The following is a 24,668-nucleotide window of genomic DNA, read 5'->3' as shown; positions in this document are numbered from 1 at the left end:
TGTTTCAAGAAAGTTATTGACTTCATGAACCTTGTTTCTTAGACTACATATGTCAATATGGGCTATTTTTAGCACTTTTCTGGGTTGCTTTATTGTTGTGAATGCTTTACTGGTAAGCTTATCAGAAGTAGACTTGCTTATGTTATTTATATTGGAGCTGATGGTGCATGGTGAGCTTCACACAGTGGACTTCCTACTAGGGCACACCTCAGTGTTAACAGTGTAACTCTGGTTCATAGGCACATGATTACTGCATACAATAGCTGTAGAATCAGAGGTATTCAGGGCTGTTAGTGGGACAAATTAAGTGACTTACAATGTGCCTTCCAACGTCCCTGGGATAATGTACATTTGATGCAGCATTATGACAACTTATTGTCACAATGGTAGGGATAAACTGAGCTGGTCATTGAGAAGTCTTAACACAGCCTTGAAATGCATCCAGGAGCCAAGATGATTTGGATGGACTCTGTTTTTCCTGTAGAGTATCTTCTGTTTCCAGAAGGAGTCATAGTTATCTATAAAAGTGATTCCAACAACGCTCCAGTAATCTTTTAGCCAGATGTTGAATCTTTCACACCTGTGGCCCAACGATGGTACTGGCCTGAAATGATTGGGTTTTTCTTTATTTTTTACTATTTTGTACATTGTAGAATAATAGTTAAGACAAACTATGAAATAACACATTGAATAATGTAGTAACCAAAAGTGTTAAACAAATCTAAATATATTTGAGATTCTTCAAAGTAGGCACCCTTTGCCTTGATGACAGCTTTGCACACTCTTGGCATTCTGTCAAGGGTGGCTACTTTGAAGAATCTCAGATATCAAATATATTTAGATTTGTTTAACACTTTTGGTTACTAAATTATTCAATATGTGTTATTTCATAGTTTTGATGTCTTCACTATTATTCTACAATGTGGAAAATAGTAAAACATTTAGAAAAACCCATGAATGAGTAGGTGTGACTGGTACTGTATATTCCTCAATAAGCTGACAATTTCCACATTGGAAATTTGGCCTGACAATATTATCCCGGGGATGAAATGTTCACCGTAGTCTCTGAAGGTGGTTGCTGCCAATCTGGAAAAAGTCTGTTTCCCCATATGGCGGAAAGTGGTAGACGCCATTTTGGAACCATTCTGTTCAAATCCTTGCAAATAAAATAGGTTGTCGAGGAATCAGATAAAAGTCAATCAATCCACACAGTGTGATTGTCAGATTGAAGCACACAGTTTATGGGATCACCACAGTCATAGGCAACAAGCCAGAACCCAACCACAGACTATAAACTAGCCAGCACCCACAATAAACACAACCAAGGCACAAAACTCGCCAGCATAACAACAGCAAGGAGAGAGCGGTGACTTACTCAATGCGATTGAATGCTGGGGCCCACCAGCAATGCAATGAAGGCTGTGTTACCAGTACGAAAGCCAAGAGAGAAGCACCTTGGAGGGATGTAGTTTCCAGTACAGGTCGGTGGAAAGTCGGGAGGGTGGCAAGCGCTACACCGGGACACAGGAGAGTCAAAAAGAGTAAATCCATGTGGTTCAAGTTTGGCAATAGTCCAAAAACATCCACGGCACAATGTCAAGTGGAAGGCACAGAGTCAAGTGGAAGGATGAAAGCAACAGTATGCAGGTGTCTGTATTGTGTTTCTGCACATATGCGATGTAGTACACAATTTGAAGGGACCTACTTTCAAAACTACTGACTAAAAAGTATTAAAAAGTATTGGATGATCCCTTGAACCTGTCCTATCTGAAAGGACACAGGTAGAGGGCAAGACTGCACAGCCTCCCCTTGAGAAACCAAATTGAATATGTCTAACAGGAGCTCAAACAGGTACATATAAGCACTTGGCCCCTCCCAGGACCAAACAATTACCCAATTGGCAATTACAACCAATAAACTGTTCTGTTCGGCAATTTCCACATCCATTGTTACAATCAGAATTATTGATAATTCATCACCATACATAAATGGAACAAACAATTATTTTCTCTCATTCAACGTACTGACTCCAAAGTGTGCACGCTCCTATTATGCACAACTAGAATGACAGAGACATAGGACACAGACACAAGGAACTCCAGCATAACCCCTTAAATATGAACAAAGGAAACCATACATCGAATTAAATAAACAGAACTTCTACCTCAAGTCATGAGACTTGCGAACATTCATGTGCACAATAAAGATTGTGCCCACTCAGAGGGTAGGGCTATGGGCTAAATAAAAAATGTATCAAACATGAAACAGAAATGTCGAAGTGTTGCAATAAACGGTATGGAATGATGAAACGCTAACATGAGCAATTATTGTAGGATTCGTTGGAATATAGATTTACCACATATGTGTTTTAAACATGTGAAAGCAACAGCAAACATAACAACAGAACAAGCACTCCCAACTGGCTACAGGCGGGAGTTTGGGGAGTGCAAGTGTGTCTTCGCCACTAATCATTTTAACAACAAATTCCAAATGCAAGCTTCATGAGTAAATGATAAATTTCAAGCAATTTTGACCAAAGACCAGTAGGCCTATGTGAATAATTGTTACTTGATTGCTGGTGAGCTTGCAAAGTAGGCCTAAACAGTAGTGATGTTACGTTTGATACTGGAGCTCTGCTAAGCAGATAATGCAGTGTTCACATACTAGTTGGAACTAGGAAACTCAAATGTGCGACTTGTTGATTCATTGAACGCTGCACGTGTGTAACTAAAACCAGCTAGCAAGTCAGACATTTCAGAGTTTCCTATTTCCAACTAGCACTTATACAGTGGCAAGAAAAGTATGTGAACCCTTTGGAAATACCTGGATTTCTGCATAAATTGGTCATAAAATGTGATCTGAACTTTATCTAGGTCACAACAATAGACAAACACAGTCTGCTTAAACTAATAACACAAACAATTATACATTTTCATGTCTTTATTGAACACACCGTGTAAACATTCACAGTGCAGGATGGGAAAAGTATGTGAACCCTTGGATTTAATAACTGGTTGACCCTCCTTTGGCAGCAATAACCTCAACCAAACGTTTTCTGTAGTTGCGGATCAGACCTGCGGTCAGAAGGAATTTTGGACCATTCCTCTTTACAAAACTGTTTCAGTTTAGCAATATTCTTGGGATGTCTGGTGTGAACTGCTCTCTTGAGGTCATGCCACAGCATCTCAATCGGGTTGAGGTCAGGACTGGGCCACTCCAGAAGGCATATTTTCTTCTGTTGAAGCCATTCTGTTGTTGATTTACTCCTGTGTTTTGGGTCGATGTCCTGTTGCATCACCCAACTTCTGTTGAGCTTCAATTGGAGGACAGATAGCCTTACATTCTCCTGCAAAATGTCTTGATCAACTTGGGAATTCATTTTTCAGTCTGATAGCAAGCTGTCCAGGCCCTGAGGCAGCCACAAACCATGATGCTCCCTCCACCATACTTTACAGTTTGGATGAGGTTTTGATGTTAGTGTGCTGTGCCACACATAGTGTCGTGTGTTCCTTCCAAACAACTCAACTGTAGTTTCATCTGTCCACAGAATATTTTGCCAGTAACACTGTGAAACATCTAGTGCACTTTTTGCAAACTTCCGTGGTGTCCTCCCATGAACACCATTCTTGTTTAGTGTTTTACGTAATGTAAACCCGTCAACAGAGATGTTAGCATGTTCCAGAGATTTTCTGTAAGCCTTTAGCTGACACTCTCTAGGAAAGTGCATTAAAATATAATTGTATTCATAATTCTGGCTTGTAAAGGTCATGATAGGAAACTTTCCTGATTCAAACATTTCTGCCCAAGTAGAATTCAATGCCGTTCCACGACTGGTTTCCAGGCAACCCAGAAGCTTGTGCATTCTTGTAGTTTGTACATCCAGGTACTGAGCACCACAGCATGACTAAACTTTACAGATGTTGTCGACGCAAAAATACAATATTTATTCGCACGCTGATGTTCTATGAAAGAGTGGCTGGTACGGTGAGTAACGTTAGCTATCTGTCGACCCCCATTCTCAACTGCATGCACCTCGACAGGGACGTACTACATCCTGAAATCGCAATGAATTCTGGATATTGTGGTTTAGTTACAACCAGGAGATGTAGATGGCCTTTTTCTACCGGTGAGATACAAAAACGCTTATATTTGCATGTAGTGAGGAAATTCTTGATTTTCATGACATATGTCAATAACATATTAATGGACATATACAGTGAAAGAGCAGCAGTAAAGATGTCCCTTAACAGAACTTTGCCAACTGACCAGTAATGAATTATATCAAAATAGAGAGTCTGAAAAAATTCATATTGTTCAAATATGGAGATTCCGGGTGCTGGTGAACAGCAACAAGTGAAGACGCGTTTTCTCGGTGCTCCGATCCAGGGCGAACAATTTACTGTTAATACTTAACCAACACCTCCCCCAGCGTGTTAATTTTGTAACATTTAAATTGGAATCGAACCCAATTTACTCATCTGCAGTCATGAAGAAGAGGTCAGCCTTCAATGAGGTGAGGGAGCTCCTACACCGCTGTCTGGACACCAAATTTGGCATTCTTTACCCAGCCGTACTGAAGATCACTACTCCCTCCGGCGAGTAGAAGACATTCAAAGACCCAACCAAGGCCAAAGGATACATTGTTGTGCACCTACAGTGGTTCCTCCTTTAAAAGTTGCGAGCTTGCACCGCGGGACTTAGAGGTACCCAGCGTCACGCCTTCATTGCTCCAGACCACCACACGGGGGAGTTAGAGCACTCATTATGCATTTGTTTCCCAAGGTTTTTATATGACCAATCATATCGAGTGGGTCCATTGACGAATTTTGACGCAAGCCACCTGTCCCTGGGTGAAGATGGCTGACAAAATGTACAATTGAGGGGAATATGTTAGCTAATGTAGAGACAAACATTTGTGCATATTTTTTGTCATAAAGTTAACTTGCTAAATAGCGATTCTTGTAAATTATCTGACCAGCTAACATTAGCCAGCTAGCTAGTGTTGGGAGAATAAGTTTGTGATTCGTGGTGTTTGTTTTAGGGACTCCTGAGAACCAGCAAACCAGGCTGTCGTCTTGTGAAACAGTGGATGTAAAGAATCTAGCTAGCTAATGCATTTACTGCAAATTGAATGTACAATTGTGTAAGCTTGCCTTGCAATGCAGCTGAAGTAACGGCAAATTTTTCCTTGCATATTGTGTAGTGGAGGATAAAAATAACTGTATGCCTATGAATGTGTAGCTAGCTACAGTATGTAGCCGATCTGTGTATGGACCCTAAAACATTTGGTATGAATAGGTTCTGAACTACTATCTATGAACCTCAGCTATCATAGTTGTTGTATCAGCTTCAAGTCTGAATGGCATTAATGAAGCCTATGTGGACCCGGTGAGAAATGGCTGGCTAGTTAGCGGGGTGCGCGGTAATAGCGTTTCAATCAGTGATGTCACTCTCTCTGAGACCTTGAAGTAGTTGTTCCCCTTGCTCTGTAAAAGCCACGGCTTTTGTGGAGTAAACAATGGGAAGACCATCGTAAACAATGGGAAGACCGCAGAGTTCCAATATTATTTTTGTTTACATTTTAACTATAGAATAACGTGAGCAGGTCTCATTGCCAATAATAGCGAATGAGGCATTGTGACGTTGAACAATAAGCTGGGAAAAGAACGTTCGGAAGGTGAGTTGGTGCCACAGTGCTCAATAGAACTAATAGGAGCTGGCACCACACAACTGCCACAGACACTTACCCAGGCGACTATTTTGGTTTTGTTTAAAAAAGACGAATCCCCTAGACTGTGGCTCATACCGCCCTATAATCCTTTTGTGCTGCAATTATAAAATTCTCACTTAGGTCCTCTCCTGCCGTTTAGAGACAGTGATGCCTAATAACTAACTGACCAAACCAGATTTTTCTCAGGTTAGGTAATCTTTCTATAATAATATTTAATGTTCTTTATTCTGCCCACTCAGAGGTTGTCTTCTTTCTTGATGCTGAGAAGGCTTTCGACCGGATTGAGTGGGAATATCTATTTACAGTACTAGAGAGATTTGTATTTGGCCCGTCATTCCTTTCCTGGATTAAGATTTTGTACTCGTCCCCAGTAGCTTCTGTTCGCACCAACAATGTTACCTCCAGCTACTTCCCTCTCCACAGGGGGGCCAGGCAGGGTTTCTGTTTATCCCTTTTCCTATTTGATATGGCTATTGAGCATCTTGCTATTGCCCTGCGGGCGGAGGAGAGGATTAAGGGAATATTAAGGGGCAACATAACTCACAAGTTGTCCTTATATGCAGACTATCTTCTTTTATACTCATGGACATGCTACAAGGTTTTGGCACATTCTCTGGTTATAAGTTAAATCTAACAAAAGTGTGATCCTCCCCATTAATCAGTTAGCAGAAGGTATTGGGAATGCCAACTTCCCATTTAAGGTGGAGCATCAGGTCTTTACTTATTTGGGGATAAAGGTCACACACTCATTTAAGGCTCTGTTTAAACAACTTCAAAACACTCCTGGAGCGCACTAAGCAGGATTTCATAAGGTGGTCGTCTCTTCCCATTTCATTAACAGGTCGCATTAATTCTGTTAAGATGCCTGTACTACCTAGTGTAGCAGGCTCAAGGGGGTGGGGTTTCCACGTCACCAAGTTCAATAACAAAACACGCACACAACTAGAATACAAATGGGCAATTTATTAGGGAGATTGGCACACTGTGGGAAAGAGGGGAATTCAGCAACCAATCCACAATCCGTTCTCATTGTCCGTTCTGTTCTCCAGGGGCAGGAAGTCCATATAAGGCTAGGTTAGGTACACTCTGCATGGGTCCCGACAAAAGTTTGACTAAACCTGGTCCCCATTAATACAATACGTGGAGAACCTGCCTTTTACTTCGTGTAATTTGCGTAGTTTGGTAAGCAGTTATGTCTGTTCAAGTGGCCATTTTGTGCTGATAATTTTTATATAACTTTTTTCCCATTGTTTTTGTTTCTATTACTGTTTGTTTCTTTCCTATTTAACTTACTTTTATAGATGCCTTGGTGGGTGGGTGGGAGAATGTGGAGGGGAGAATGAGGGGTTGAGGTTGTACTGCTTTTGTTATATCTGAATCTATAAATAAAGTATTTTTAAATAAAATAAAAATATGAAGTCAGATGGGGCATATACACTGAGTGTACAAAACATTAGGAACACCTTCCTAATATTGAGTTGCACACCCTTTTGCCCTCAGAACAGCCTCAATTCGTTGTTTAACATGAAACCCAGCAGCGTTGCAGTTCTTGACACACTCACACCGGTGCGCCTGGCACCTACTACCATACCCCGTTCAAAGGCACTTAAATATTTTGTTTTGCCCATTCACTCTCTGAATGGCACACATACACAATCCATGTCTCAAGACTTAAAAATCCTTCTTTAACCTGTCTCCTCCCCTTCATCTACACTTAAAGTGGATTTTACAGGTGACATCAATAAGGGATCACACCTTTCACCTGGATTTACCTGGTCAGTCTGTCATGGAAAGTTCCTAATGTTTTATACACTGTGTACATTGCACACGTCAATGTCTCAATCTGAATTGACTTTCTTTTTTTTCTTTATGTATTATTTATATTCTCCCTGCTGTGATATAATTTGAAAGATCTTATTTAAACCATATTATAATCCTTCCTGAATCTCAGCCACAATTTACATGTGGATGTTTCACTGAAGATACAGTAAACTCCCTGTAATTGTTTGGAGAGGATGTTTGTAAATCTATTCAACTCCCTTGTCTCTAGAAGTATAATAATGTCTACATACAGCATTTACAAGGTCTGGGTCTGGGATTTTCACACCAAGAGCACAAACCCTGAATATTATAGCAGGTTATACTTAAGGATGCTATGTTTCAAATGTTCCCTTAGGACATGTTCTCTCTATTCTCTCCTCTTAGTCGATGGAAGCCACCCCATCTTGTCCAGCTCAGTGGTACTTACCACTGGCACTTTCCTGTCCGGCTCCCTCTTCATGGGCCAAACCACCTCTCCCGGGGGGAGGATGGGGGATGCTCAATCATGTGCCGGACTTTCATACACACTGAAAGAGACATTGGGGTTGAGGGTGGGTCGGCTGAGGACTGGCACACCCCCTCGGATAGTGAAGGAGTCCGTGGATCTGTCCTTGGCTCAGCTCCAAGCCCCGGACAAACAGCCCACTCCCTTCAGTTTTCTCAACACCCACACCCGCTGCAAGGTAAAAACTACAAAGAAAGACTACAACTGCCAATATGCCAACATAAAACTTTACACCCGGCAAAGATTGTTTTTGGGTTAATTCGAAGGTAAAGAAGTAGTACAAAGCGATTTCAGATATTTCTAAATCTTATTCTTTAAAAACCACTGGTCTAGACAAAATTATAAACAAAATGTTGCATAATACACCTTAAATTCTCTAGAAACTGGCTGTGATTCTAACATGCTGTGCCCTGTAGCCAGAAGAGCAGCTCCCCTGCTATCTGACCCACACCACGCCTGGAGTGGAGAGAGTGGTCAGGGAGAGTGTCCACCTCAACTGTCACATACAGCAGGACGCCAAAGGTCCCAGGTACATGCACACACAGACAGAGACACACACTCAGTAAACTGTGTACACATTACTTTACAAACTGCATTTTGTCTTTCCTCCTCTCTTAGATACTGTCCTTCCATCGAGTCGCGGGTGCTGCGGTTTCCGGGGCGAAGGCACCAGGTGTGGCTGGAGCCGGAAGGTTTGACCTCTGACCTGTTGTACCCCCAGGGCTTGTCCATGACCATGCCCCCTGACCTGCAGCTCCGCCTCCTTAGGGAGATCCCCGCCTTGCACCGAGCCGAGATCCGCACTCCTGGTATGCAGCCCAAAATACAGACACCCACTCTGGGTCCCAATAATCTGTCCTTTCTCCCAAAGTGTGCACTTGTTCACTTCCAATGAGTGAGGGAGGAGTGCAGGCAGAAAAATGGTATGCAGAATCTCAGGTCAACCTATCCCGTACCCCTTGATCGTTTATGCACCTTTCTAGATCTGAAAGAATTGGATGGGCGTTAACTATATAGTAATAGCTCTACCTTGCTAGCCTTCTTGTATGCTAGTAGGATTTTTGCCATTTTACTTACACGCATCCAGTTCTTTCAAGTCTGAGGAGGAATCCAGAAGTTAACTAACTGCTAAACTTTCGATCAGATTTAAGTGCACCTGTTCAGCTCAACTGTTGTAGTTGTTTTGTTAGATCAAGTTAGACACAGTTATCATCAAGCTTGATTGACCTAAAGACGTTTTAGTTCGCTGCCTACATCTACATTAGCACTCCGAGGTGTGTCATTGCGGTTGTTTTGGAGAGGCTACACTATAGTTGGACTGCGCTTAACCAATGATCTACAAATCACCTTCCATCCCAAATAACTACTCATTATTATGTGAAATAACTAAAGTTATGAAAATGAGCGATTCTGCATCTCACCTCAAACATAACCTCCTTATCTCTCTGGATTCCAGGTTACGGGGTGCAGTATGACTTTGTGTGCCCCACCCAGCTGACCCAGTCTCTGCAGGTGAAGAGCACGCAGGGGCTCTTCCTCGCGGGTCAAATCAACGGCACCACGGGCTACGAGGAAGCAGCCGCACAAGTAGGGGTTAAATCTGTTCTAATCTGGGAACTGGGACACCTGGGTCGTGTTGTTAGGGCACGTAAGGGTGCATTTCTTTTTGGGCAAGTACATGTAGTCCCTCCCTGTTTTAGTCTGTTTTCTTCCATTTGGTGCCTAGTAAACACAACCCAGGTGTGTGGACTCTCTGGCCAACAAACAGTGACATTAATTGTTCACCTTACTATCAGAAAAGAAAACAGGCAGCGCTCTTGGACTGAAGGCTGGTAGCAGAATAGCCATTTTACATGTTTGTAATTTAGCAGACGTGCTTATCCAAAGCGACTAACGGTACAGTGAATGTATACATTTTTTGTATGACCACTGTGGGACTTAAACTATCAACCTTGGCAATGCTACTGGCCGTTTGCCACACTTTTTTACCAACTGACCCACCACAGGACCCTACAATGTATGCTACAACAAACCCCTTTCTCTCCAGGGCTTGTGGGCGGGGGTGAATGCAGGTCGGACGGCCCTCTCCCTGCCCCCCATGGCACTGTCTCGTACCCAGAGCTACATCGGGGTGCTGATCGATGACTTGGTGGGCCGAGGGGTGACAGAACCTTACCGCATGTTCACCAGCCGCGCCGAGTTCAGAACCTACCTCAGGCCCGACAACGCAGATCTCCGTCTCACCCCCAGAGGTATCATAATGTGTGTGTCTGACAGTCCCCAACTACTGGGTGCACTTGTTTTGGCTTACATAGGGCCCCGGGTAATGTAGTGATACATGAACAGTGTATTATTGGCTGTGTTCAGTTATGAGGTCAAGCATGAGTCACTGACAGGAAATCCAGCAGCTTGAAGCTTAATATTGTTAACGAAGTGCACATTGTCATTGGCCGCATAGGTTTATAAGATAAGAAAATGACTACTGTCATTAGCCAACTGGAGGAATTCTAAGATATATTGCATCTCTGGCCATGTTCGACTGATCACAGACTGAGCAATCTTACTGATACAAATAATAGTCTGTCTGCAGTCACCAACTGCAATGTAGTCAATCTCAAAATTCCATGTCAGACTTTGTGGATGAATAATATTTTGACCTTTGACCCGGTCTGCAAGGGTTTGAGGAGGTGGGCTGCGTGACTTTGCGGCGATACAAGAAAGCGGTAAGTGTGAGGGACGGCCTCCAGGAAGCCCTGATGGCCCTGCAGTCCGTGGCGCTATCCTCCACCCGCTGGAGAGAGAAGCTGGGCAACATCAGCCTGAGTGAGAACAAGAGCACCACCTTAAAGTGAGTGGGAAGTGGTTCAGCGGTGGGTGGTTCAGCATGCATTTACTGGGATGCGCTCAGCACAAAACAATGTGGGACGTTTAGAATAGAAATATACGGTGCAGAAAGTATTCAGACCCCTTGACTTTTTCCACATTTTGTTACATTATTATTCTAAAATTGATAAAATATTTTTTCCCCTCATCAAGCTACACATAATACCCAATAATGAAAGCAATAACAGGTATTTAAAAAAAAATTAAAAAATGGGGAAAAAAATACTATTTACATAAGTATTCAGACCCTTTACTTTACCCTTTACTCAGTACTATGTTGAAGCAGCTTTGGCAGCGATTACAGCATTGAGTCTTGAGTATGACGCTACAAGCTTGACACACCTGTATTTGGGGAGTTTCTCCCAATCTTCTCTGCAGATCCTGTCAAGCTCTGTCAGGTGGATGTGGATCGTCGCTGCACAGATATTTTCAGGCTCTGGCTGGGCCACTCGAGGATATTCAAAGACTTGTTCCGGAACCACTCCTGCATTGTCTTGGCTGTGTGCTTAGGGTCGTTGTTCTGTTGGAAAGTGAACCTTTGCCCCAGTCTAAAGTCCTGAGAGCTCTGGAGTAGTTTTTAATCAAGGATCTCTCTACTTTTCTCCATTAATCTTTTCCTCAATCCTTACTAGTCTCCCAGTCCCTGCCACTGAAAAATATCCCCACAGCATGATGCTGCCACCACCATGCTTCACCATAGGTGCCAGGTTTCCTCCAGACGTGACACTTGGCATTCAGGCCAAAGAGTTCAATGTTGGTTTCATCAGACCAGAGAATCTTGTTTCTCATTGTCTGATAGTCCTTTAGGTGCCTTTTGGCAAAATCCAAGCGGGCTTTCATGTGCCTTTTACTGAGGAGTGGCTTCAGTCTGGCCGCTCTGCCATAAAGGCCTGATTGGTGGAGTGCTGCAGAGATGGTTGTCCTTCTGGAAGGTTATCCCATCTCCAGAGTAACTCTGGAGCTCTGTCAGAGTGACCATCGGGTTCTTGGTCACCTCCCTGACCAAGGCTCTTCTTCCCCGATTGCTCAGTTTGGCCGGGCGGCCAGCTCTAGGAAGAGTCTTGGTGGTTCCACACTTCCTTTTCTGAATGCTGGAGGCCACTGTGTTGTTGGGGACCTTCAATGCTGCAGACATTTTTTGGTACCCTTCCTCAGATCTGTGCCTGGACACAATCCTGTCTCGGAGCTCTATGGACAATTCCTCCGACCTCATGGCTTGGTTTTTGCTCTTGACGTGCACTGTCAACTGTGGGACCTTAAATAGACAGGTGTGTTCCTTTCCAAATCATGTCCAATCTATTGAATTTACCACAGGTGGAATCCAAGTTGTAGAAACATTTAAGGATGATCAATGGAAAAAGGATGCACCTGACCTCAATTTTGAGTCTCATAGAAAAGGGTGTGAATACTTATGTAAAAAAGGTATGTGCAATAAATCTGCAAAAATGTCTAAACCTGTTTTCGCTTTGTCATTATGGGCTTGTGTGTGGACTTAGGATTTTTTATTTAGTCAATTTTAGAATGTTGTAACGTAACAAATCAAGGGGTCTGAATACTTTCCAAATGCACTGTATGACATGTAGAATAAGAAATCATATCAGCTCTATTCAGGAAATGTCTCTGCAACATTCAAGGTTTGCCTACTGAATATAGCCCTGACTTTCTATTGTTCTATGTATGGGAACAGTATCCTTAAAACATCCGTATCTGGTATTTGTGTACACACACAGGTTGTCAAAAAGATAGCGACTCCTCATTCTGAAACAGACTAACAACACTGCAACCTGTGAGAAAGTGAATGTGCTACATTTTCAAAATTATTTTCTATTTTCTCAAGCAGAGGTGTGTATATAGTCTGCTCATTAACTTTACTATACCATGTATCTTTCTCTCTCAGTGGTTTGGATCTGTTGCAATACAAAGATGTGTCCTTTGAAATGTTGGCCTCCGCCTTCCCAGAGTGCCTTTCACAATATTTTGAGTACTCACAACGACTCAAGATTGAAGGTAAAGGCTCTTTTTTAAGTCTCAATCAGTCTGTGTCTGAAATGGCAGTCGATTTCCTACATAGTGCACTACTTTTGTGGCTCTGGTCAAAGGTAGTGCACAATATAGGGAATAGACTGTCATTTCAGACACGCACTCAGTTTAGTCTGTTAAACTTTACTGAACCCTGTGCTTTGTGGCTTTCAGCTGTGTACAGACCCCACTGCGAGAAGCAGAGTCGAGAGATGGAGAGAATACGGAGCGAGGAAAGTCTGTCTCTCCCCTCTGACATGGACTACCTCTCCTTACCAGTGTCCCTCTCTCAGGAGGTCAGAGAGATACTGGACCGAGTCAGGCCCAACACTGTGAGTCTCAATAAAACTACAACATAAACCACATTTCCACAGTTTATGCGAGTAAAGTCATATTGAAAAAATATATAATTACGACAACTGATGGAAACAGGAAGTGTCGGTAAAATGTTATAAATACCGACAGATAACGTGTTTGATCGACAAACTGGGATATTTTCTAAGTCAGTAAAATTAATTAGGCTAGAAATGGTGGTGGAAACATAAAATTGTATTTGTTACATGCGCTGAATTACAACAGGTGTTGACCTTACTGTGAAATGCATATTTACAAGCCCTTAACCAACAATGCAGAGTTAAAAAAATTAAAAAGGAAAAATAGTAACAAAAAATAATAACAAGACTATATACAATCTGTACAGAGTCAATGTGCAGGGGTACGGGTTAGTTGAGGTAATGTGCACATGTAGGTAGGGGTAAAGTGACTATGCATAGATAAGACAAGAGTAGGGTGTTGAAAGTGCACTGTGATGAGCTTGATGCTCCTTTCCAATAAATATTGAGGGTCTTATTCTGATGACCTGATCAATGCTTAACTGCTGTTTGACAAATATTCTCATCATGTAGACTAGCCTACCCGCACTGTATCTGCCAGCTGTTGGCTAGAGCACACGTGCCAAGACCAGAGGAGGTGCATTTGCTATTTAACACAACAGTTTGTGACAAAATGATCAGTAGTTGAAAATGGGATGGAAACAAATTTGGTACATGAAAACTTAAACTAAAAATGAAGTGCACTCTGTCATCGCACACAGATTTCTATCCGCAATAAGTCTGTTTAATAAATCTACATGGTAGATTTATGGTAGAACTTTTGTCTGGTACTGTGTGTGGGCCTATAGCTTCAAAGGAGTGTTCCTTGATGAAAGCTAACTAAGGTCTATCTACCAAACGTTGGGCTGTGCTTAAATAGTCATGATAATACATTATTTGTAAAAGGATTGTTTTTGAGTTTGACACTTGTCTTGTCTTTGTAAATTAGCTGGGCGCTGCTACCCGTCTACCAGGCATGACGCCTGCTGGGATCATCCACCTTCTCAACTATGTCCTCAGGACCGGGCAGAGGAACAGACACACAGAGCACAGAAACCGATCGAGCCAAAAAGAGGGGGGAAAGGGACAGCTGTGTGCAAGCAACATACCGATATCTCAGTGAAATAATGACTAGGGAAAAAATAAATGTACAAAAATGAACTATGGTAGTTTAGGAAATCATCGCTGTTTAATTTAAAATTACCTGAGATTTCAAACCAAACAATTGTGCCCAATTTCACTAATTTAATCTATTCAGCCTCACAAACGGTAACAAAAAAATCCAACATGCAAGCTAAATTGATTATCAAGTGAACATTTCTAGTTCTGTAACAAACATTTTAGTGAAACCAGCACAACAGTAGTAGTGCAACCAACATTATATCCCACATGACCTTTTTGAGGTCACTACTGTTGGTGGTGACAGTCTGTCCATCCAGCTCGCCTGTCCCTCTGGAGAAGAAGTCAAATGGAAATTTCCACTTGGGCTGTGGCGTTCCCCTGGGGGGTTCTGGGTAGACTGTAGTGTCAACAAACATCACTTCTGTGGTCACAGCGAAAGGCGAGACGAGGGGACACTGAAGAGGAGAAAGACCGTGTGCAGGGGGAAGAAGGTGGTTGAGAGGGAAACAATGGCATTCCAGGTCATTTATTTTGCAGTGACATGTCTCAGAAGACTGCAGCTATATCATATTAATGTGGTTCCAGAGAAGTTCAACACTTCTGGCTGAAATCTGCTCAGCACAGATACAGAAATGATCATACATAATAAGCCCTTGAGGTTTATGCACACGTTATAGGGATAGTTTACCGAAATGACACGTTTCATTGGTGAACTATCCCATTAAAATAGCAAAGGAGGTCATAGGACACGCACCAGTTTAAACTACATTAACCGGGACTAGAGCAGGGGTATTCAAGTCTTACCCTATGAGGACCAGACTATTGCTGCTTTTCTGTTTCTACCTGATAATTAAATTGCACCCACCTGGCATCCCCAGGTCAAAATAAGCAGTGGAACTGGATTTGAGGTCCAGATTTGAATTTGAGGGGATTAGAAGATATGGAGAGAGCTCAAACTGTTCACCCACTGCAAGAGGAGACATGCTTGACCCTTACCTTGACCTTCTGACAGTGGAAGAGGTATTTGGCCCCTAGAATGTAGTTCTGGGGAAAGGCCAGGAGACCTGTCTGAGCCCACAGCACCTGGACTGACAGGGAGTGGGGGAGGAGACACCCGGACTCACACGACTCCTCCGGAGACTGAGGGAAGAGAGAAGACAGTTATATGTGTAGAAAATCCCCCTGTTGAGGGACAATCTTCTGTGTATTGCACAATCATCGGTTGCACACGGCCTTGCGCTCCCTCTCGTGGTTTCACAGACTTAATTAATCTGCTGCATTTCACCTGATGCAAGCCTGCATCTGTCAGCAGCTCCATTTAGAGATGGTCCTTGCTATCCGGGATCATTGGGACATCCCTACCCCATTGACATTTAAAATTAAGGGTTAAGGTTAGGGACAATTCAAGGATCCCAGAGAGCAGTAACCATTTAGGGATGGTTTGAAATTTACAGAATGGAGACCTGGAGGAGGGTCATTATTTACTTTTTTTTTTACTTCAAAAAGGGGGAGGGTTTAGGGGTATTTTTTTTTGTTTAAAAAAAAAAAAAATCTAGTCCAGGGGAGGGTCATGTAATTTTTTGTAATTTACATTTCAAAATAAGTTGTTTATTAGGCTATATATCGATGTGTGCTCAATGTCGCCCCTCATCTGATTTTCCATCAATCAAAATTATCCATACGCCATGCTCGGAGAAGCACAGCACACAGTTACACTCCATTTAGACTTGAGTACCTTGAGCATCAGCAATTGTGGGTTCGATTACAGGCTCAAAATGGCCAGAAACAAAGACCATTCTTCTGAAACTTGTCTGTCTATTCTTGTTCTGAGAAATGAAGGCTATTCCATGCGAGAAATTGCCAAGAAACTGAAGATCTTGTACAACGCTGTATACTACTCCTTTCACAGTACAGCGCAAACTGGCTCTAACCAGAATAAAAAGAGTGGGGGGCCCCGGTGCATGACTGAGCAAGAGGACAAGTACATTCGAGTGTCTAGTTTGAGAAACAGACTAAACATGGCCTCAACTGGCAGCTTTATTAAATAGTTCCCTCAAAACAACAGTGAAGAGGCGACTCCGGGATGCTGGCTTCTAGGCAGAGTTCCTCTGTCCAGTGTGTTATTTTGCCCATCTTAATCTTTATTGGCCAGTCTGAGATATGGATTTTTCTTTGCAAGTCTGCCTACAAGTCCAGCGTCCCTCTTCACTGTTGACGTCGAGACTGGTGTTTTGTGGGTACTATTTAATGAAGCTGCCAGTTGAGGACTTGAGGCGGCTGTTTCTCAAACTAGACACTAATGTACTTGTCCACTTGCTCAGTTGTGCACCGGGGCCTCCCACTCTTATTCGGATGCTCTTTAAATCAGAACAACCGTTTTCAGCTGTGCTAACAATTGCAAAAGGGTTTTAAAATGATAGACTTGGATTAGCTAACAACGTGCAATTGGAACACAGGAGTGATGGTTGCTGATAATGGGCCTCCATTAAAAAATGAAGACGTTTCCAGCTACAATAGTCATTTACAACATTAACAATGACTACACTATATTTTCTGATCAATTTGATGTCATTTTAAATGGACAACAAAAAAATAAAATAAAAAACAAGGACATTTCTAAGTGACAAATTTTTGAACAGTAGTGTACATTTTATGGACACAGTATATTTTACATTTATTTTTTGTCCCACATTTCAGCTCCCCTATCTCTGAACACTATCCAGTTTCTATTTGCCATAATTTAACTCTGCCGTGATGTTTCACAAGTTATGAATCGTTTTATTTTCATAGTTTCTACAGATTGTAAATTAAACATTTCTGCTAAGAGTATTATATTATTGATCAACTGACAATGACTTTTCAGATCACTCAGCAGTGCTATTTGCAGAGTTAAATCCAGGTAAATGTTGCAATTCTTCAACCATTCCTGAACCTGTGACCAAAAACAAGCTACATATGGACAGTACCAAATGATTGTCTCTTCACAGCAAAATCTGCAGAGCTGGGATGGTTGTATTCCCTATATACAGGGCCTTCGGAAAGTATTCAGACCCCTTGACTTCCACATTTTGTTAGGTTACAGCCTTATTCTAAAATTGCTTACATTATTTTTTTGCCCCCTAAATCTACACACAATACCCCCAAAAGACAAAGCAAAAACAGTACAAATAAAAAACATGTAAATATCACATTTACGTAACTTTCAGTACTTTGTTGAAGCACCTTTGGCAGTGATTACAGCCTCAAGTCTTCTTGGGTATGACACTACAAGCTTGGCACACCTGTATTTGGGGAGATCCTCCCATTCTTCTCTGCAGATCCTCAAGCTCTGTCAGGTTGGATGGGGAGCGTCGCTGCACAGCTATTTTCAGGTCTCTAGAGATGTTCGATCGGGTTCAAGTCCGGACTCTGGCTGGACCACTCAAGGACATTCAGAGACCACTCCTGTAGTTGTCTTGGCAGTGTGCTTAGGGTCATTGTCCTGTTGGAAGGTGAATCTTTGCCCCATTCTGTCCTGAGTGCTCTGGAGCAGGTTTTCACCGTAGGAATGGTGCCATGTTTCCTCCAGACATGACGCTTGGCATTCAGGCCAAAGAGTTCAATGTTGGTTTCATAAGACCAGAAAATTTTGTTTCTCATGGTCTGAGAGTCTTTAGGTGCCTTTTACTGAGGAGTGGCTTCCATCTGGCCACTCTACCATAAAGGCCTGATTGGTGGAGTGCTGCAGAGATGGGAGAACGTACCAGAAGGACAACCATCTCCTCAGAGTGCCCATCAGTTTCTTGGTCACCTCCCTGACCAAGGCCCTTCTCCCCCGATTGCTCAGTTTGGCTGGGTGTCCAGCTCTTCTAGGAAGTCTTGGTGGTTCTTCTTCCATGTAAGAATGCTGGAGGCCACTGTGTTCTTGGGGACTTCCAATGCTGCAGAAATGTTTTGGTACCCTCCCCTAAATCTGTACAAAATCCTTTCTCGGAGCTCTACGGACAATTCCTTCGACCTCATGGCTTGGTTTTTGCTCTGACATGCACTGTCAAGTGTGGGACCTTATATAGACAGGTGTTTCTTTCTCAACCATGTCCAATCAATTGAATTTACCACAGGTGGACGATGATCAATTGAAACAGGTTGCACCTGATCTCAATTTGAGTCTCATAGCAAAGGTTCTGAATACTCATGTAAATAAGGCATTTCATAATTTTTTAGCCAAAATGTCTAAACCTGTATTGTGTGTAGATTTATGAAAAAAATGTATATAATACAATTTAGAATAAGGCCGTAACGTAATAATGTGGAATAAGTGAAGGGGTCTGAATACTTTCCGAATGCACTGTACATCTGTAGTCACTCATCTCGTATTCCACAGAATATTAAACTCAATTACATGAAGTACATTTTTATAACACTGACATTGAGGAATATCAACACACCGACAAACTGTTGATTTTGGAAGTAACTGTGCCTTTAAAGAAGAGCATCGTTGTCTACTCAACTCACGCTGTGCCGTTGCCATGTGCCAAATGTAATATTTAAATGAGTAAATTAAGAGTCTGCCTGAGGTAAAGCATTAAAGGGATAGTTTACTAATCCTTTTAACAGACTCACCTGTGGCGTCACAGAGCATGCCTGTGTGATGACTCTTGCCCAGTCTGGTTGTGACCCCACAGTCATGGCAACCAGGTTGGGTGTGGCAACCCCCCGGAGGACCCTATAGAGCTGGGAGCGCAGCTTAGAGCAGTTACTCGAGGGAGAACTAAGAATGAGAGAGAGACAGAAAATAATGAACTAAATGCGGCAAAGAGGTTCAGGAACTTTCTTTAAAGGGATATTTCACTTAAATTAACTTTCTATACCTTGAAAGAAGCTCATACTTGAGTAGTGTGACTATGCAACTATGAGCTTCTTTCGAAAAGCAAGACGATTAACAAATACGTGTGTTTCAAGTTGCCACAACAACAGATGCAATTGTAACTGATGTATAGTCAGTCGGGTCCAAAATTACCGGTACCCTTGATAAAGATGAACAAAAAAAAGACACCAATAATTTTGGACCGGACTGCATAGAAAACTACAAATGGAAAAGCCAGGTGGACAGGGCACTGTCACTAAGGGATGAGCATGATGGATGGGTAGTGTAGTCTCACCTGAAGGTACAGCCTGTGATGGTGTTGTGAGTGAAAAGGATGGGCATGCGGCTGCTGGGGTTAATAGAGCACTCTCCCCCCAGTGACACACCCAGAAGAGTTAGCTGACCCGGAGTCAAAGAACAGGAAATCTCAGTATATTGGCACTATGCCTCACCCAGTTTAAACCAGTGCAGTGTAGTATAAGAATGGAAAAGTAAATATAGCTGCAAGCAGCAATGAAACGTGGTGCTGGCTATAAGCAGGCTTAAAGAGAGTTGCATGGAAGCATTATATGTCCTCCCTTCTAAAAAATCTAAAGTTCTATGCAAGTTGAGGTGAAGTTAGGATTCTAGCTTATTGAGACAAATATTTTGGGAAAATAGAAAGTTATTTTCCAAAATGCATCATACGGGGATGATTTCCGCATTTTGATAGTTACAGATCTTTGAAACTTGAGTGCTGCCAAGCAAAACTGTGAATGTCAACAAAGGACGAATGAAACAAGTAACAAAAGAGTGTGGAATTGTCCTTTAACTCCTAACGTACTTGAGACCGACATGATTGAGTTGTCAATCAGATGTACGGTTCATGATGATTTTCGAAGATGTTTGTTCCTTAAATTGAATAACTCATACTGAGTGTTGTGGTTGCATGGGTGGACCTGACCCTTAGACGTCTATCACTGGCATAAATGCTCACAGTTTGAGATTCACAACTGAATTGCATGCCATTTACATGTTTGAGATCAACACCTGCTTCAGCATACACCTTCCTACTACTGACCACAAAACCCTCAAATCAGTTTCAAGTTTAGTTATTAGGGTTTCATTCAGAACACAATTTTTTTTTTTTTTAGAAACGTTCAATTTTGTCCATTTGACGTTTAATCATTGATTTTTTTTAGCGACTGACATGGTGAAAATACTGTATATTTGGAGTTCCGAGTCAGATTTACAGCTCATGAGAAGATTAAGATTTTATTTAAAATCCAGGATTGTAAAAAATCCAACATGGTTCAAATTTGTTCCTTACGATGAGAAACACTGATATACCAAGCTTCGTGTTTGTACGTCAAACAGGGAACTGGGCCTGAGCCTTAGAATGCTTATTACAGCACCACCTATAGACCATATTGCCAAAGTATAATTGTTTTTACCAATCGTGCATTGCGATATTGAACAAGTGTGAAAGAATAATCAGAAGGGGAATTTTTTTTTCTTGCAGCCAGCACCCCTAATAAGAACATTCAGTACATAGTGTCACGGTTGTGATTCTTTACAGCAACTGTAGTGTAGGCCCATTGATTTCACTGATCTTCTGTGTCTTCTCTGAATAGTTTTTAAATTAAAACAAAGTCGCATACATGTCTCTGTATATCAACAAGTAGTATGCCAAAAAATGAAAAACATTGGTTCTGCATGTCATGATGTGTGCTATTCCCAAAGGATACAGGTTGGACCGCGTCGCCAAACTGACCAATCACAGGAGTCCCCATTGTTAGTCCCACCACAGGGGTTGGTTCAGGAGTAGGAGGGGGCGTGGATAACTGAGAAATAGATTACTTTCAATTAAATTTGAATATTGAACCATAGCATTGATACAGTGCATTTGGAAAGTATTCAGACCCCTTCCCCACATTGATGAGGAAAACAATTTACACACAAATCGCCCATAATGACAAAGTGAAAACAGGTTTCTAGAAATGTTTGCAAATGTATTAAAAATAACATACCTTATTTAAGTATTCAGACTCTTTGCTATGAGACTTGAAATTGAGCTCCGGTGCATCCTGTTTCCATTGATCATCCTTGAGATGTTTCTACAACTTGGAGTCCACCTGTGGTAAATTCAATTGATTGGACATGATTTGGAAAAGCACACACCTGTCTATACAAAAAGGTCCCACAGTTGACAGTGCATGTCAGAGCAAAAACCAAGCAGAGGTCGAAGGAATTGTCCATCCAGCTCCAAGACACGATTGTGTCGAGGCACAGATCTGGGGAAGGGTACCAACACTTTTCTGCAGCATTGAACGTCCACAAGAACACAGTGGCCTCCATCATTCTTAAATGGAATTAGTTTGGAACCACCAAGACTCTTCCTAGAGCTGGCCTCCCAGCCAAACTGAGCAATCGGGGGAGTAGGGCCTTGGTCAGGGAGGTGACCAAGAACCCAATGGAACTCTGTCAGAGTAACCTCTGGAGATGGGACAACCACCTCTGCAGCACTCCACCAAATCAGGCCTTCATAGCAGAGTGGCCAGATGGAAGCCACTCGTCATTAAAAAGGCACCTAAAGGACTCGGACCATGCAAAACAAGATTCTCTGGTCTGTTGAAACCAAGCTTGAACTCTTTGGCGTGAATGCCAAGCTTAACATCTGGAGGAAATCTGGCACCATCCCTACAGGGAAGCACGGTGGTGGCAGCATCGAGCCAGCGGGACGGTTTTTCAACGACAGGGACTGGGAGACTAGTCAGCATCAAGGGAAAGATGAACGGAGCAAAGTAGAGAGATCCTTGATGAAATTCTGATCCAGAGTGCTCAGGAACTCAGACTGGGTGAAGGTTCACCTTCCAACAGGACAACGACCCTAAGCACACAGCAACAACAACACAGGAGTGGCTTCAGGAAAAGTCTCTGAATGTCCTTGAGTGGCCCAACCAGAGCCCAGACTTGAACCCTATCAAGCATCTCTGGAGACCAGAAAATAGCTGTGCAGCGACTCTCCCCATCCAATCTGACAGAGATTAAAGGATCTGCAGAGAAGAATATGAGAAACTCCCCAAATACAGGTGTGCCAAGCTTGTAGCGTCATACCCAAGAAGACTTGAGGCTGTAATCACTGTCTCAGGTGCTTCAACAAAGTACTGAGTAAAAGGCTGAATACTTACAGCACCATTCAAAAGTTAACACCTACTAATTCCAGGGTTTTTCTTTGAAATAGCATTTGGAATCATGTATTAACCAAATCAAAATATTTTATACTTGAGATTCTTCAAAGTAGACACCCTTTGCCTTGATAACAGCTTTGCACACTCTTGGCATTCTCTCAACCTGCTTCATGAGGTAGTCACCTTTTGGAAATAATTTCATTAACAGGTGTGCCATATTGAAAGTTAATTTGTATAATTCTTTCCTTCTTAACGCGTTTGAGCCAATCAGTTGTGTTGTGACAAGGTAGGGGTGGTATATAGAAGATAGCCCTATGTGGTAAAAGACCATATTACGGCAATAACAGCTCAAATAAGCAAAGAGAAACGACAGTCCATTACTTAAGACATGAAGGTCAGTCGATCTGGAAAATGTCAAACTTTGAAAGTTTCTTCAAGTGCAATCTCAAAAACCATTAAGCGCCATGATGAAGCTGACTCTCATAAGGACCGCCACAGGAAAGTAAGACCCAGCGTTACTTTTGCTGCAGAGGACAAGTTCATTAGAGTTAACTGCACCTCAAATTGCAACCCAAATAAATGCTTCAGAGTTCAAGTAACAGACATCTCAACATCAACTGTTCAGAGGAGACTGAGTGAATCTGGCCTTCACGTTCGAATTGCTGCAAAGAAACCTCTACTAAAGAACACCAATACGAAGAAAAGACTTGCTTGGGCCAAGAAACACAAGCAATAGACATTAGACCGGTTGAAATCTGTCCTTTGGTTCGATGAGTCAAAATGTGAGATTTTTGGTTCCAACCACCGTGATGGTGATTTGCTGGTGCCATCCCATCTGGTTCGTGCTTAGTGGGACAATAATTTGTTTTTGAACAAGACAATGATTGATCCAAAACACACCTCCAGGTTGTAAGGACTATTTGACCAAGGAGAATGATGAAGTGCTGCATCAGATGACCTGGCCTCCACAATCACCCAACCTCAACCTAATTGAGATGGTTTGGGATGAGTTGGACTGCAGAGTGAAGGAAAAGCAGGTAACAAGTGCTCAGCATGTGTGGGAACTCCTTAAAGACTGTTGGAAAAGTATTCCTGGTGAAGCTGGTTGAGAGAATGCCAAGAGTGTGGAAATCTGTCAAAGGCAGCTTTTTTTGGTATATACATGATTCCATATGACTTATTTCATAGTTTTGATGTCCTCACTGTTATTCTACAGTGTAGAAAATAGTCCAAATAAAGAAAAACCCTTAAGAACGTGTCCAAACTTTTGACTGGTACTGTATGTAAATATATCAGTTTTAATTTTTTTTTTAACTGTTTTTGCTTTGTCATTATGGGGTTGTGGGTAGACTGAGGGGAAACAAACCATTTAAATCAAACTTTAGAATAAGGCTGTAAGGTAACAAAATGTGGAAAAGGTCAAGGGGTCTGAATACTTTCCAAATGCACTGTACCAGGGTAGGTGTCAATTTCATTTAAATTTAGTCAATGCAGGAAGTAAACAGAAATTCCAAGATTGAATTGACCAACTCTGAGACAGATATTTCCTGGATGCATAACTATAACCATCAGTTGTGTTTTCATGGTCATCACCCACATTCACTGTTAAAGGGATACTTTGGCAATGATTTTGACAATCATGTCTATGTCTCTGTGTCCAGTATGAAGGTAGAGGTAGTTTTGCGGGCCAACGCTAACTAGCGTTAGCACATGACTAGAAGTCTATGGGTATCAGTTAGCGCAATAACTAGAAGCTAGCAGATACTCATAGACTTCCCGTCCTTGCACCAGCTAGTTAGCAACTTCCTTCAAACTGCATGCAGAGACAAATAAAATTGTATCCACAAGTGCATCTGCCTCTGGCAAAGTAGAAAATGGGCCTCATTGTCAAAATCCCAAAGTATCCCTTTAAGTTTGTCAAAGTCCAGACATCAGCGTATAGTTACTCTGCAAAAGGGCTATTTGATGCGAGAATGCATGCACATTGCTGGAACATGTTTGTAAACCAAAAATTGCTCTATACACCATCGATTGAAAGCCTACCTGGAAACGGACAGTGTGCTTCTGCAAAAGATTCGTATCCGAGTCCGTGTCTATCAAGACCATGTTTACTGTTGCCATAGCGATCTCCCCTATAATTGTGTACCATATAAGATAGTCCACCTGCATGTGGAAAAGAATGAGAAGATGTGAGCTAGGA

The 24,668-nt window shown here is 42.1% G+C and overlaps 2 protein-coding genes across 5 annotated transcripts in view; one reads left to right on the top strand and one right to left on the bottom strand.

The window, feature by feature from the left end:
- The window catches only part of mto1 (mitochondrial tRNA translation optimization 1), a 22,272-nt gene extending 5,207 nt beyond the window's left edge, over positions 1–17,065 (top strand). Inside the window, exons 5-13 of the mRNA XM_029629729.2 lie at positions 7,937–8,235; positions 8,474–8,586; positions 8,676–8,866; positions 9,514–9,644; positions 10,105–10,309; positions 10,734–10,905; positions 12,838–12,947; positions 13,134–13,291; positions 14,280–17,065. Of these exons, the coding sequence (XP_029485589.2) occupies positions 7,937–8,235; positions 8,474–8,586; positions 8,676–8,866; positions 9,514–9,644; positions 10,105–10,309; positions 10,734–10,905; positions 12,838–12,947; positions 13,134–13,291; positions 14,280–14,453 (1,553 nt within the window). The 3' untranslated portion in view covers positions 14,454–17,065. The remainder of the gene's footprint in view (positions 1–7,936; positions 8,236–8,473; positions 8,587–8,675; positions 8,867–9,513; positions 9,645–10,104; positions 10,310–10,733; positions 10,906–12,837; positions 12,948–13,133; positions 13,292–14,279) is intronic.
- LOC115106724 (tectonic-3) overlaps positions 14,498–24,668 on the bottom strand; it is a 23,303-nt gene continuing 13,132 nt past the window's right edge. For all 4 annotated transcript variants that reach the window (XM_029629730.2, XM_029629731.2, XM_065008046.1 and 1 more), the window contains 6 exons: positions 24,512–24,631; positions 21,026–21,121; positions 19,594–19,697; positions 19,055–19,202; positions 15,449–15,592; positions 14,498–14,907 (listed from right to left, as the gene is read on the bottom strand). In XM_029629730.2, coding sequence (XP_029485590.1) covers positions 14,671–14,907; positions 15,449–15,592; positions 19,055–19,202; positions 19,594–19,697; positions 21,026–21,121; positions 24,512–24,631 — 849 coding nt within the window. In that variant the 3' untranslated portion in view covers positions 14,498–14,670. The remainder of the gene's footprint in view (positions 14,908–15,448; positions 15,593–19,054; positions 19,203–19,593; positions 19,698–21,025; positions 21,122–24,511; positions 24,632–24,668) is intronic.

Source organism: Oncorhynchus nerka, linkage group LG23, assembly GCF_034236695.1.
Source record: "Oncorhynchus nerka isolate Pitt River linkage group LG23, Oner_Uvic_2.0, whole genome shotgun sequence".
In the NCBI taxonomy this organism is placed as follows: domain Eukaryota; kingdom Metazoa; phylum Chordata; class Actinopteri; order Salmoniformes; family Salmonidae; genus Oncorhynchus; species Oncorhynchus nerka.
This window is presented reverse-complemented; position numbering and strand designations above follow the sequence as displayed.